This window comes from Lutra lutra, chromosome 9 (assembly GCF_902655055.1).
Source record: "Lutra lutra chromosome 9, mLutLut1.2, whole genome shotgun sequence".
In the NCBI taxonomy this organism is placed as follows: domain Eukaryota; kingdom Metazoa; phylum Chordata; class Mammalia; order Carnivora; family Mustelidae; genus Lutra; species Lutra lutra.
In genome coordinates, this window is record NC_062286.1 from 101162057 (window position 1) to 101174913 (window position 12857).

Below are 12857 nucleotides of genomic sequence, written 5' to 3' on the forward strand. Positions count from 1 at the left end.
ATCCCCAATGGAGGAGGAATCTCAACTGACAAGCCGGGACCTGGCCTGCCCCAAGGTCTAGAGATTTGGGGGGGCAGGGGTCATGCCAGGAAGGGAGCCTGTTGACCTCTCTTCTTCTGCGCCCTCCTCCCTCTTTCCACCTTCGCTTGTCTGCCTTCTTACACTTGTCTTTCGTTCACTAATTCCATCACTGCTCCTCTTTACAGGGGCCTAGGATCTGTTCAGGGGACTGGGACTGTGATAGTAGCATCAAAATTAGTTGATAAAAGATGGATGGATCCAAATAAGTAAGCCTCTTGGCTACTATCACAGTCCCAGTCCCCTGAACAGATCCTAGGCCCCTGTAAAGAGGAGCAGTGAAGAGAGGTTCACTGAAGTCGGACCCAGCCTGGGCTGGCAGCCAGGAAGCTGTGGACTGGTCCACAGGCAGTGAAAAGAGGTGGCTTGTGCTCTTGGTTTGGAAAATGTCATCAGGCAAAGGGCTCCCTCCCTGGGGTGAGGATTGGGTCTGATGACAGTGGTTTCCCTCCCTCTTTGCAGCCTGCAGACATGAAATTCCACACCTGGGGTCTGTTATTTGGTGTACTTTCCCTGACTTCCTGTTTCCTAATGTGCAGATTGCAAATTTTGCCACTCCTTCTCTGTGTGTGTGTGTGTGTGTGTGTGTGTGTGTGTGAGAGAGAGAGAGAGAGAGAGAGTGAGAGAGAGAGACAGAGAGAGAGAGAAGTGGGGGAAGGGAGAGGGAGTGGGAATCTTAAGCAGGCTCCATGCCCAGCACTGAGCCTGCCTGACTCGGGGCTTGATCTCACAGCCCTGAGATCATGACCTGATCTGAAATAAAGAGTCTGACCCTCAACCTACTGAGCCACACAGGCACCCCACAAGTTTTGCAGCTCTTTAGGAACTATCTTGAGGGCCATTTTTTTCTCAACAAATTTTTTATCACTTTCCAGGATTCTGAAGGATTGTCTCTGACCCTTGGTCATTGCATTTATCACAACATTGGGGAAGGGAGACAACAGAGTTGAGATGGTGTGCCCGAGTGCATGCAGTTGAAAGCCTGTAGGGGGACTTGGTTTGGTTTACATGGTATTTTTATTTTTAATCTGTTGATTTCACTTTAGAAAAAAAAAAAAAAAAAGATTTCTAGCCTAATTTGAAAAAGTAAGCGATCTCTCAACATGGCGCTCATATTTCTACAACAATCAGCTATGGCTGGGTGATGCTTTCCCCGTCATTTGCTGGGACATTCTTGCCACAGTCCTCACCACTCCCCATTGCTCACCCCCATCCATGCATGTGTTTATGTGCATCTTTGACCCCTGCAATAGAGAATCTATCGAATTGTGATTGGGACTTCTGAGTCTCCAGGGTATTACATGTCCAGACCTGTACGCTGCTGTTGCTCTGTTGCTTCCTATCCTAGCTTTAATGGGGGCTGCTCATATCTTGCATAAAAACTTAGTCTGAGGGTGCCTGGGTGGCACAGTCAGTTAAACATTTGAATCTTGGTTTTGGCTCGGGTTGTGATTCAGGGTCATGAGATCGAGCCCCCGTGGGGCTTCAGGATCTTGAGATTGAGCCTCACGTTGGGCTCTGCGTGGAGTCTGCTTAAGTTTCTTTGTACCCCTCCCCACCCCATGAGTGCATGCTCGCTGCTTGCTCTCTCTCAAATAAATAAATCTTTTAAAAAAAAAAAAAAAAAAGGTGCCTTAATTCTAAAGAGGGGCAGGAAGGAATGTATGACATCAGAGATTGCAGGAATTTGTTTCTTCTTTGAACTTACCAGTCTGAAGAATTAATGAAAGCTTAAGTTTGGGGGTAGGGATGAGGATGGAAACTGATAAATGCTGCAGTTCCTACAAAAAGTAATGTACATGTATGTATTTGGCAGGTGAAAGGAAAGCAAGCCAGGATGGATATTTACGACACTCAGACCTTGGGGGTTGTGGTCTTCGGAGGATTCATGGTTGTTTCCGCCATTGGCATCTTCCTCGTGTCAACCTTCTCCATGAAGGAGACGTCCTATGAAGAAGCTCTGGCCAACCAGCGCAAGGAGATGGCGAAAACTCACCACCAGAAAGTGGAGAAGAAAAAGAAGGAGAAAACAGTGGAGAAGAAAGGAAAGACCAAGAAAAAGGAAGATAAACCTAATGGGAAGATACCTGACCATGATCCAGTCCCCAACATGACCATCCTTCTCAAAGACCCAATGCGGGCACCTGCAGTGGCCGTGGCTCCAACCCCAGTCCAGTCCCCCGTGGTCATTGCCCCCATAGCCACGGTACCAGCCATGCCCCAAGGGAAGCTCGCCTCCTCCCCTAAGGACAAAAAGAAAAAGGAGAAAAAAGTGGCAAAGGTGGAACCAGCAGTCAGTTCTGTAGTGAATTCCATCCAAGTTCTTGCCTCCAAGGCTGCCATCTTAGAAACTGCTCCCAAGGAGGTGCCTATGGTGGTTGTGCCCCCAGTGGGTGCCAAGGCCAGTATCCCCGCCACTGGCACTGCCCAGGGCAAAAAGGGAGAGGGAGCCCAGAACCAGAGCAAAAAGGCAGAAGGAACCCCCAACCAGGGCAAAAAGGCAGAGGGGGCTCCCAACCAAGGCAAAAAGGCAGAGGGAGCCCAGAATCAGGGCAAAAAGGCAGAGGGAGCCCAGAATCAGGGCAAAAAGGCAGAGGGAGCCCAGAATCAGGGCAAAAAGGTAGAAGTGGCCCCAAACCAGGGCAAAAAAGCAGAGGGGGCCCAGAATCAAGGCAAAAAGGCAGAAGGAACTCCAAACCAGGGCAAAAAGGCAGAAGCGGCCCCCAACCAAGGCAAAAAGACAGACGGGGCCCCCAACCAGGGCAAAAAGGCAGAGGGATCTCCCAACCAGGGCAAAAAAGTTGAGGGGGCCCAGAATCAGGGCAAAAAGTCAGAGGGGGCCTCCAACCAGGGCAAAAAGGCAGAGGGGAGCCCCAATCAGGGCAAAAAGGTGGAAGTGGTTCCGAACCAGAGCAAAAAGGTAGAGGGAACCCCCAACCAGGGCAAAAAGGCAGAGGGGTCCCAGAACCAGGGCAAAAAGGCTGAGGGGACCCAGAACCAGGGCAAAAAGGCTGAGGGGACCCAGAACCAGGGCAAAAAGGCTGAGGGGACCCAGAACCAGGGCAAAAAGGCAGAGGTGGCCCAGAACCAGGGCAAAAAGGCCGAGGGGACCCCTAACCAGGGCAAAAAGGAGGGAACCCCAAACCAGGGCAAAAAAGCAGAGGGGACCCCCAACCAGGGTAAAAAGGCAGAGGGGGCCCCCAACCAGGGCAAAAAGGAAGGAACCCCAAACCAGGGCAAAAAGACAGAGGGGACCCCCAACCAGGGCAAAAAGACAGAGGGGGCCCAGAATCAAGGCAAAAAGGCTGAGGGGGGCCAGAATCAGGGCAAAAAAGCCGAGGGGACCCAGAATCAGGGCAAAAAGGCAGATTCCGTTGCTAATCAAGGCACAAAGGCAGAGGGTGTTGTGAGCCAGGGAAAAAAAGCAGAGGGGGCCCCCAATCAAGGCAAAAAGGCAGAGGGAACCTCGAACCAGGGCAAAAAGTCAGAAGGGTCCCCCAACCAGGGCAAAAAGGTGGATGCATCTGTCAATCAGGGTAAAAAGGCAGAGTCAGCTCCTATCCAAGGCAAAAATGCAGATATGGTCCAGAGCCAAGATGCACCAAAGCAAGAGGCTCCTGCGAAGAAGAAGTCTGGTTCAAAGAAGAAAGGTGAGCCTGGTAAGTAGTTCTGATATCTCTGTAAACTTGGTGGGGGAAGCTATCCTTCAGTGGCCTATGGATCAGTTAGCTCCCCTGGGGGAGCCTTATGTATCAGTTAGCTGTTGCCACAACAGAGCTGCATAACAAACATTCCAGAACTTGGTAGCTTACACCAGCCGTCATTTATTTGTGTTCATGCGTCTGTTTGAACTGGCTGAAGGTTGACTGATCTGGGTTGTCTCTGCTAAGTGGCTCATGTTTTGGCTCCTTGCTGCAGGTCTAACCTCAGTCTGTTGCACATGGGTTCCTTCTGGGCTCTAGCCTGAGCCCTCAGGGATTCTGGAGGGCGGAAGCCCTTCTCATGGTGATGGCCGAGCTGTGAAAGGACACATTTCAAACCAGCATCCTGTTGGCCCGAGCAAGTCATGTGACCAAGCCAGCAGCAACGGGCAGGAAGCCCACTTTCTCCAGTGGGCCGGACTGCCACATGGTGTTGGAAAAGGTGTGAGTAGGTGTGAGGAAAGGAAAAGAATTGGGAATAGTAATTCCATCCGCCATGCAGTCTGGAACACTTCTGTGTCTGGGCAGATCTTAGAGGCCTGTGTTCTACCAGCCTGTTCTGTCGCTAACCTCACCTGGTACTCATGTCCGTGTGTTTGTTAAATGAATAATGGTAGGGTGTTGTTTTTTTTTTTTTTAAAGATTTTATTTATTCATTTGACAGAGAGAAATCACAAGTAGGCAGAGAGGCAGGCAGAGAGAGAGGAGGAAGCAGGCTCCCTGCTGAGCAGAAAGCCCGATGTGGGGCTCGAACCCAGGACCTGGGATCATGACCTGAGCCGAAGGCAGCGGCTTAACCCACTGAGCCACCCAGGCGCCCCTGGTAGGGTGTTTTAAAGGAGGGGTGGCATCCAACCCCACACGCCCGCAGTTTTTCCTCTTCCCTATCCCAGTTACTTAGTGGGTCATTTTATGTACTTGTCAGATAATACAGAACAGGAATTTTCTGTTATGTTTTGAGTGCATATTACTAGAGAAATTGGGCCAGTGAGTTCCGGTTTCATGTTCATCATTCATTTGATACGGTAGTCTTGCGTTTTCTATTCTTTCTTTCTCCCCCCCACTCTTTTTTTTAAAAGGTCTTTGACTAGGGGTGCCTGGCTGGCTCAGCTGGTAGAGCATGCGACTCTTGATCTCAGGGTCATGAGTTTGAGCCCCATGTTGGGCATGGAGCCCACTTAAAAAAAAAAAAAAAAAGACTAGTCATTTGTTTTGGAAAATTAATTGCATTTGTCTTAATGAGGCATCTTGGGGGATCTGAAATGTGTGGGCCTATGCTAGGTAGCACAAGACCCTGTGTTTTTAGCTGGGTTTCCCTTTCTTACCCCTTTGTGAAGCTCCATTCACTTTTTCTAGGTTTCCTCCTCCCCCAGCTTTGCGGGGGTATTTGCTCAGGCAGTGCCCTGTTCCTTGTGAGGGGACCCTGTGCTGTGTGAGCTGCTCCAGGCTCCTGCTGAAGGTCAAGGATCAGCCCACCTGGCCGCACAGGTCGGGTCAGCCTTCCAAAGCCCTTTGAAAATCCAGATGGTTAGCATCAGTTTGCCTCCGCACGCTGGAGGAAAGGCACTCTGCCTTGTCTTTAAAGTGGTGTTCCACTTGACCCAGGAACAGGGTACTTGAGGCATGAAGACAGGGATGGAACCAAGAACTGGCCTGTTTTCTGTAAGGCATCAGGTGTGCTCAGAATAGAGCTTGCTGTGTCCTCTAGCCATTGTTACTGTGTTCGGCTTTAGACATAAAGTAAGGCATGGAATAGGTGCTTTATGTTAGGAAGGAGGGCAAATGGTACTAATTTCCAGGTAATAGAGAGCCTTGTTTGGAGGAAGACCTAACTTTCTGACCTGTGTGAGCCCACATGGCAGCTTGCTGGCATACAAGGCAATTCGAACAGAGAAAAGAAATACCATGGCTGGGATAAGAAAGATGAAATACTATGGAATGTGGCCAGTGCACCTGAGCCTGGCATTTGATGGACTTTTGATTGATTTGAATGCCTAGATAGCCCCATGTGAGCAGCCCTCGACTAGCTCTCTGGTGCCCACAGTTCAAACTTCATGGCCCTGGAGCCCTCCCTGGCCTGAGCCAAGGTCTCCTCTATTCAGAGAAGGAACTCCTTTCTTTCCCTAAGCTTCTGCTCCTCCTCAGCAGGCAGCATCCCTCCAGTAGCCTAGGCTCCTCACACCTCCAGGCCCCCGAGTTTCTGGATGCCAGGGCCAGTCCTGAGTGCACAGGACCCTGGAGAAACTGGGAGTGGACAGGCCATGGACAGGTGGCCAGAGCTGACTGCCGCCTCCTGAGCCAATGGAGGACCATGGGATGTGTAGTATGACTGCATGAAAAGAACGTGGCCTGCTTTCCACTAGGCAACACGGTCATGGCTGCAAGATCAGAGCCACAAATGCTAAATATGAGTCCCATTAATTCTGGAACATGAAACTCCATGTATGAGAGGTCATTGCAGCAGAAGGCTGAACCCCACTCTGTAAGCAACTGGGAAAATCCATGCTGTCCATGGACTTGTTCTTCAGACCCTCAGTCTCCACAGCTTCTGGCTAATTAGAAACACAGAAAGAAACCGGATTTGCCAGAGAGGCAGGAATATCACTGCAAATGCCTTAAGGCTCCCAGAGTGGAGAAGGGTCTGGATGGCTCATCACTGACCTCTGACTTCAGAGTGCTTCCTCAGAGCAAGTCCTGAACTGCATGTTTGTATTTGGGAACACCAGATCCCCAAACTAAGGACAAAAGCACACACCTCACTCATTCTATCCTTGGGCCCACGATCGTTTACAGATAAGAGGAGTGAAGCTGCTGGAAGCCAGCAGAGACATACCACCTTGCCCTTCATGCCACCCTGGCAGGGACTCAAGGGGTCCTTACTGCTCCCCTCCCCTGTACCCCCATCTAGCAAGCTCTGGTCCTGAGACCAACAGCATTAGCGTCTCCTGGGAGCTGGTTAGAAATGCAGAGTCTCAGGCTCCACCCAGAACTACCGAGTCAGACTCCCTCTGGACAAGTTCTGCAGGTGATTGATCCGCACGGTAAAGCTGAGGAAGCACTGCACTGGGGGAAGTTTCCAGAATTTCTGAGCACACAGACTGTCTCAGGAATACTTGGTATTGGCGCAGAGAGTGGTCTGCATCTGCTCTGGGAGGTGGGGGTGGGGGTGGGACTCGAAGATGGCTCTCCACCCCAACCACAGGAACACAAGGCTGAGATCCCATCCCACAGTGCACACTTGGGAAAATGAAAAACGAAGTATTAGACAGTTTCTTCCCCATGTCCCTAGACTCTCATGCTCCCTCTGAAGAATGAAGAAATTCACCTCTCAGATATCCTATCTCCACTGTACATGATACTTTGCGTGGCTGGCATTTCCTTCTGTGTCTCTCTGACCATCCACGCCACTGCTTTTGCGGCCAAGTGCCCCACCTTGGCCTTTGCAGTCTTCTCACTGCAACATCGGAGAGATGTCCCATCTCCCATCATCCAGGCCGATCCATGTTAGTTTTGGCTGTCTCGATGTTTTCCAGGGTTTGCTTTCTTTTTAAATTAAGTTTAATTCATTGAGCCCTTACATTTTTAGAGGGGTCCAGTCTAAGCAGACTCTTGCAAATCTTAAACATGCTGCCCGAGACCAGAACATTTCTTCCCCCCTGTTGACATGATGCTCCCTCCCCTCACTGGTCCGTAGTCACCTGTCACCCGTGGCTGCCTTCTCTGGACTGTGCAGGGAAGGGATGTGCAGGGAAGGGCATGGCCACCTGCACAGTCAGTTCTTTTGGACACTGCTGTTCTCAACCAGAGCAACTAGGAGAGGAGAGGCCTGTGAAAGTGAGCACGTCTCTGCAGCTCTGTGTTGGCACCACACAGCTCATCTCGTGCTTTGTTCTGTCTGCCTGTATCCCGAGTGGCGTGGGGTAAGTGCCCCATTGTCCTCCCTATCCCTGCGCGATATGACAAGTGAGGTCATGGAAGCTGCGGCCAGCCCATGACACGTGGCAAATCAGCAAAACCTGCAAAACCTGCCCCGGAACTGGGGGCACCACAGACGAGGGTGTGTCCTCAGTTGTCACCAGGTGGGCCCGTAGGGTCCTCGCCGACAGGCACCCCAGAGAGGAGGCAGGTGTGGAGGCGGACCCGGGACGTGCTTCTACAGGCCCAGCTTGGAACTCTTCCAGCACTTCCGATGTGTTTTTCCTACAAGAACAAATCAGGGCCATGTGGCAGCTTTTTACTGCTTGTCGTGGCCAGATTTGACAGTGAACACCTGCCTTCTAATCCATGCTTTAAAAATCTATTATTGTATAAATACGTCCTTCCAGCAAACAAAATACAAGCAATACAGAAGCGTGGAAGATGAAAAACTGAGTCTTTCTACTCCATGCCTCTCCCCACCCGTTCCCGGGGGAGCCTGGAAGACGTTCTCCTCAGTACCGCGGCTTACCCAGATGGGGCCTGCGGGGCACACAGCTTGGGGGGCTTGCCTTGCTTACCAGGGTACTGGCGACATCGTTTCCTACTGTTCCTATGGGGCTGCTGCCTCCAGCTCCATCCTGCTCCAAAGCAGGAATGTCTCATTTGTTTATTTAAATGATATTTACTAGTGTGTGGTTTTTTTGGAAGGTGGATTTCTTTCTTTTTTTTTTTTTTTTAAACAATTTCAGAGAGAGTGAGTAGGGAGAGGGGCAGAGGGAGAGGATCTCCAGCAGACTGCACTCAGCAGTCCAAGAGGCAGGGCTCGATCTCATGACCCTGAGATTGTGACCTGAGCTGAAACCAAGAGTTGGGTGCTCACCTGACCAAGCCACCCAGCCACCCCAAGAGTCTGCAGGTTTTTTGCCACTAACATGAATGCCGCGGTGACGTATGTGTGTTAAGAGTGTGAGCAGCTCTTCAGATACATCATGGCCAAGTGGAAAGGCAGGTGCATTTTTAATTTAGGAGGACAGTGCTACATCACTCCCCAAAGACATTTCACGATTTCCTGTTCTCGCAGAGTGGTGAGAGGCCCACACGCGTGTTTCCCAGAGCCTTGCACCTGACTTGACCTCTCCCGTGGTGCTGTAGGAATAGCGATCACTTCAGGGGAGCATGAGAAACCCAGGGGTGCAATGAGGAGAAGGCACAGATTCCTTTCTTATCGTTGGCAGAAGAGGGAGCTCAGGGAACCGCAGAGAAGTGGGTATTCCCCGCAACTAAAGCTCCCGAGTGTGTGCAGCCAGCTTGTAGGCCTCGGCTGGCTCGTTCTCCTGTTCGGTGTTTATTAGGAAAAGCTGCGGACCTCTTACAGGATGTGCATTGTGTACCTGGTAGTGGTTTCTTAAAAATCTCTTTTCGCCCTCGGGCTCTGTCTTTACAGTACTTCTGCCAGCCCGCCTGCCCTGGGCTGCACGGGGGCTAACGGGCGGGTGAGCGGACGCTTTTTAGGTGAGCCCTTTCATCCCAGCACCTGGAAGGGAGTCCAGGTTCGCACAGTGCAGGCCTGGCCCCCAGATAAAGCAAAGACAGTCTTGGGGAATGTGGGGTGCCCATCTGCACGCACTCCATACTGTCCGGCTTCTGCTGGAGTTTGGCGTGCACACTGCTGCTGCTGAGTGGGGCCCTTCCCTCCGGCACTGGCTTCACCGGGGACCTCCTTCCCTTCCGCGGCCTGTGCTCCCTGGGGTCAGAAGCTCATCGAGTCAGAGCCCAGGGGATCCCTGCCCACCTGCAGAAGGTAGAACACGCTTTCAGACACCCCACAATGACCCTGTTACACATACACACACACAAGTTCATGTGGGTGACAGGAACGTGGGTAAATTTTAGTTACCTTTCCTTTGCTTTCTGCATTTTCCATTTTTTTCGTGACCTGCATTATTTTTTAGATGGAAAAGAAAAAAAACAAACTCCATTATTTGTCTGTGAGGCAAATAAACAGGCACTCACTGTACGAAGTGGAACTCCTCACCTTTCAGTCACCGTGAGGCAGCCCAGCCCTGACCATAGGTCCCTTGAGCATCTTCCAAGCATCAGAAAGGAATGCTGCTCCTTCAGGGGTCGTCCAGGTCAAGGGAGGAAAGTGGCCAGTTCTCCTCAGGCACATCCCAGCCCCTGGGTGCCCAGTGCGTGCCCATGTCATGAACTTAGCTGAGATGGAAAGTTAGTGGCTCCCACATCTGTGAAGCTGGCAGGATCTTGGGGGAGGTGGGGGAGGCTCAGCTCCATATGGTGCAATCCCTCCCCCACCCCCACCCCTGGCCTCTCCTTCTCCCAGAGCAGGCAAAAATGCACAAATAGGAGCATGTTCTTTAATCTAACGAAGCAGGGGTCACCAGAGGTCAGGGCAGATAGGGAAGAATTTTCAGACCTACTAGGGAAATTTTGCTGAAGGGATCTGTAGCTTGGCAGAGGCCCTAATCTTAAACCTGTGACTTGATAGGTGTGACACCCCTTCCTTCCCACAATCCCATCCCCCCCAGCACCTCCCACAATGACCTTCTTGCACTGTGTGTTTGCTGGGTCACCTCCAGGAACGTGACACTATTGTTCTCAACCAGATACTTGGTTAGGCATGTGGTTTATGAAGCTCCTTTCCATGCATTTATCCCCTTATAGGTCTGTCATGTGGATTTGTAGGTTTATGTGCTTTTCCCAAAGCCGAAACCGAAGTTCAGCTCTCTTTTGAGACTTCCCAGAAGTCACAAGGACAGCAGATGGTGGCAGGGACAGCCTCAAGCCTTCGTGCCTCCATTGGAGGCCCCTCTCAGGCCAGGCCCAGCCCACCTCGGCGGCCTCTCTTCAGCCTCTTAGGGCTAGGGTATAGACAGGTGTGTATTGAGATTAGGTCTGATACTCTTTTCTTACGAACTTAGTTTTTCAGGGTTTGAAGCTCTGAAATCTCTGTAGGGCTTTTCAGCCTTTGTTTACTTTCCGTGTAAGTTCTTCAAACCCAACTTTTCTTTTTTGAAAGAACAAAAGCATCGCTTCGGGAAGGAGCTGAATCAGTATGGCACTGCCACGTCTTAGAGAAGATGCTGGATGACATTCTTCCAGAACTCTCCATTCAGTCATCTTAAAACATGGCAGTGCTGGAGCTCCTGAGGCCGCCCTGAGGCAGCTGCGGTCAGGAAGCCCACAGGTGCACAAATCTTGTCTTTTCTGCTAAAAATCTCGATCATCATTTAAGTAAGGCGTGTTCTCCTTGGACCACCTACATGCCTGAGGAAGCCTGCGGAAGGATCTTGCCCAGAAGTCCTACAGGGCTTGTCTTTCTTTAAGAAATACTGTGATGTTTCTCTTTTCTCTCTCTTTTTTTTTCCTCTGGATATAAATTGGATTTTGTTGAAATTTGGGGGGGAAAAAGTATAATGAGTAAAAGTCATTTAATCTATGGGGTTTTTAAATTCCATGAGGCGTTATTCAACGCACAGCCTCTGGGATTTGCTAAGATTACTTTTTTCTCTAAAGGGAAAGGCCGGATTCAAAGGCCCCCAGATCGGGCTGCTCTTAACATTTTTGGTACTTTGCTCCATGCAGTTAAAATGCCAGATATTAGTGTCTGTGACAGACAAGTGTCTAGCATGGCTGCTCCTCCGGGGATTGGATTAGGAAGGCAGGGCGGCCGCTGGGCAGTGGCGGACTTTGCAGCCTGTGCTGGGCTTAGGGTGCGTGTGTGCTGCCCAGGAGCTGCTGCCCCCTGCCTCCAATGCAGTCATTGGATCTTCCATGCAGGGCCTTGTAAGGGCTGCTTTCCCGCAAACTCATGAGGACCCTTTGCAGCCTCCGCCCCACAGTTTGAGGCTAATGGGGAGACTGCCGACATGCTGGCCAATCCCACATCTCTAGAGAAGGTGTGCTTGCCGGCTTCTCTGTGGTGTTGGGGGGTTGCCCTTTGTATGTGGTCCAGCAGGAGTCAGGGGCTTGTCTCCGTCTCTAAGTCAGATGGTTGCTTGTGCAGTGGTGGGCTTCAAGGAGGCGCAGGGGAGCCCTTCCTGGGGCCTTCAACCCGAGTTTGGTTCAGGATTGAGGATGTCAGGGCCTGGAGGTCCTGAGGTTGGGGTCTGGTTTCCTGCGGTGGAGCCCTGCAGGGCCACTGGCCTACACTTTTGGGGTGGCCCTTGTGCAGCATCTGGACGCAGCAGCCATTTGGCCTGCATCCGTGTGTCTGAGATAGGACTGGCCTGCAGAACTGGCCTGGATGTTTCCTGAGCAAACGAGTGTTTCTGCTACTGGAGTTCTCCCTCAGCCCCCCACACCTCACCCCCGTGGCAGGTTCCACTGGCAGAGTCCCTGGATTGACACCTGGGCCTCTGTCCCCTTAGCTTCTTCAGTGCCCTTGAGCCCAGCCCTCCCCGCCCCCGCCCCCCTGGCTCTTCCCTCCTCTGCCCCTGCCTCCAGCCTTGAACCCCCCATGTGTCCAGACACAGACCTTTCTCCCTACTGGCCGTGCTCCTTGCCTGTGAGATAGCATCCAGATCCTTGGGACCTAGGAAGACATGGACCCACGCTAGTCTCCCTTCCCTCTGCTCTGAAGAGCAAGGCCCTTCCAAGCCTCGTTGCTTGTCCTTGCTGCCCCCACCTTGAGCCAGCCCTCGCCTTCTTCTTGGCTGAAGCATCTCCTGCTTTGAAATCTCTCCTGGCACCACCGCTGCAGTTGCTTCCTTGGCAGCGCGCCCTCCCCACGTTCCTCTTATGTGGATCTGCTTCGAGGTGCCCACGCGTCCCAGGTCTCCTCTGCCTCTTAGCTGGTGCTTCCACCTCCAACTTACCTTCCAGGCCGAGCAGTTCGCTGGCTGTCAGGTACACAGCGTGAGCACACTGTGGATGGAGACCGCTGGGACCGGCCCACCCTGGGCAGCCTGCACCCACCGCTGGCATTGGACTGGCGCTCTGGGATGAGCTGTTGCATGGCCTGGGCCATCATCCCCTCACTGAGGAGCAGCTGTTAGCACCGCCCTGCCGGGGGAATTAGCTGGACGTGCACTGGGCAGGAGCTGGAACATTCTAGTAACTAGACACCAAGAGGGGCTGCTGCCGACGCGGTGCTGGGCAATGGAGCCCCGTAGGGTCCTGAGCACCGGTACCTGGCCACTG

The 12857-nt window shown here is 51.9% G+C and overlaps 1 protein-coding gene across 1 annotated transcript in view; it reads left to right on the forward strand.

Annotated features, from left to right (window-relative positions):
- RRBP1 (ribosome binding protein 1) overlaps nt 1–12857 on the forward strand; it is a 64888-nt gene that overhangs the window by 22830 nt on the left and 29201 nt on the right. The window contains exon 2 of the mRNA XM_047744087.1: nt 1895–3737. Within this exon, the coding sequence (XP_047600043.1) occupies nt 1916–3737 (1822 nt within the window). The 5' untranslated portion in view covers nt 1895–1915. The remainder of the gene's footprint in view (nt 1–1894; nt 3738–12857) is intronic.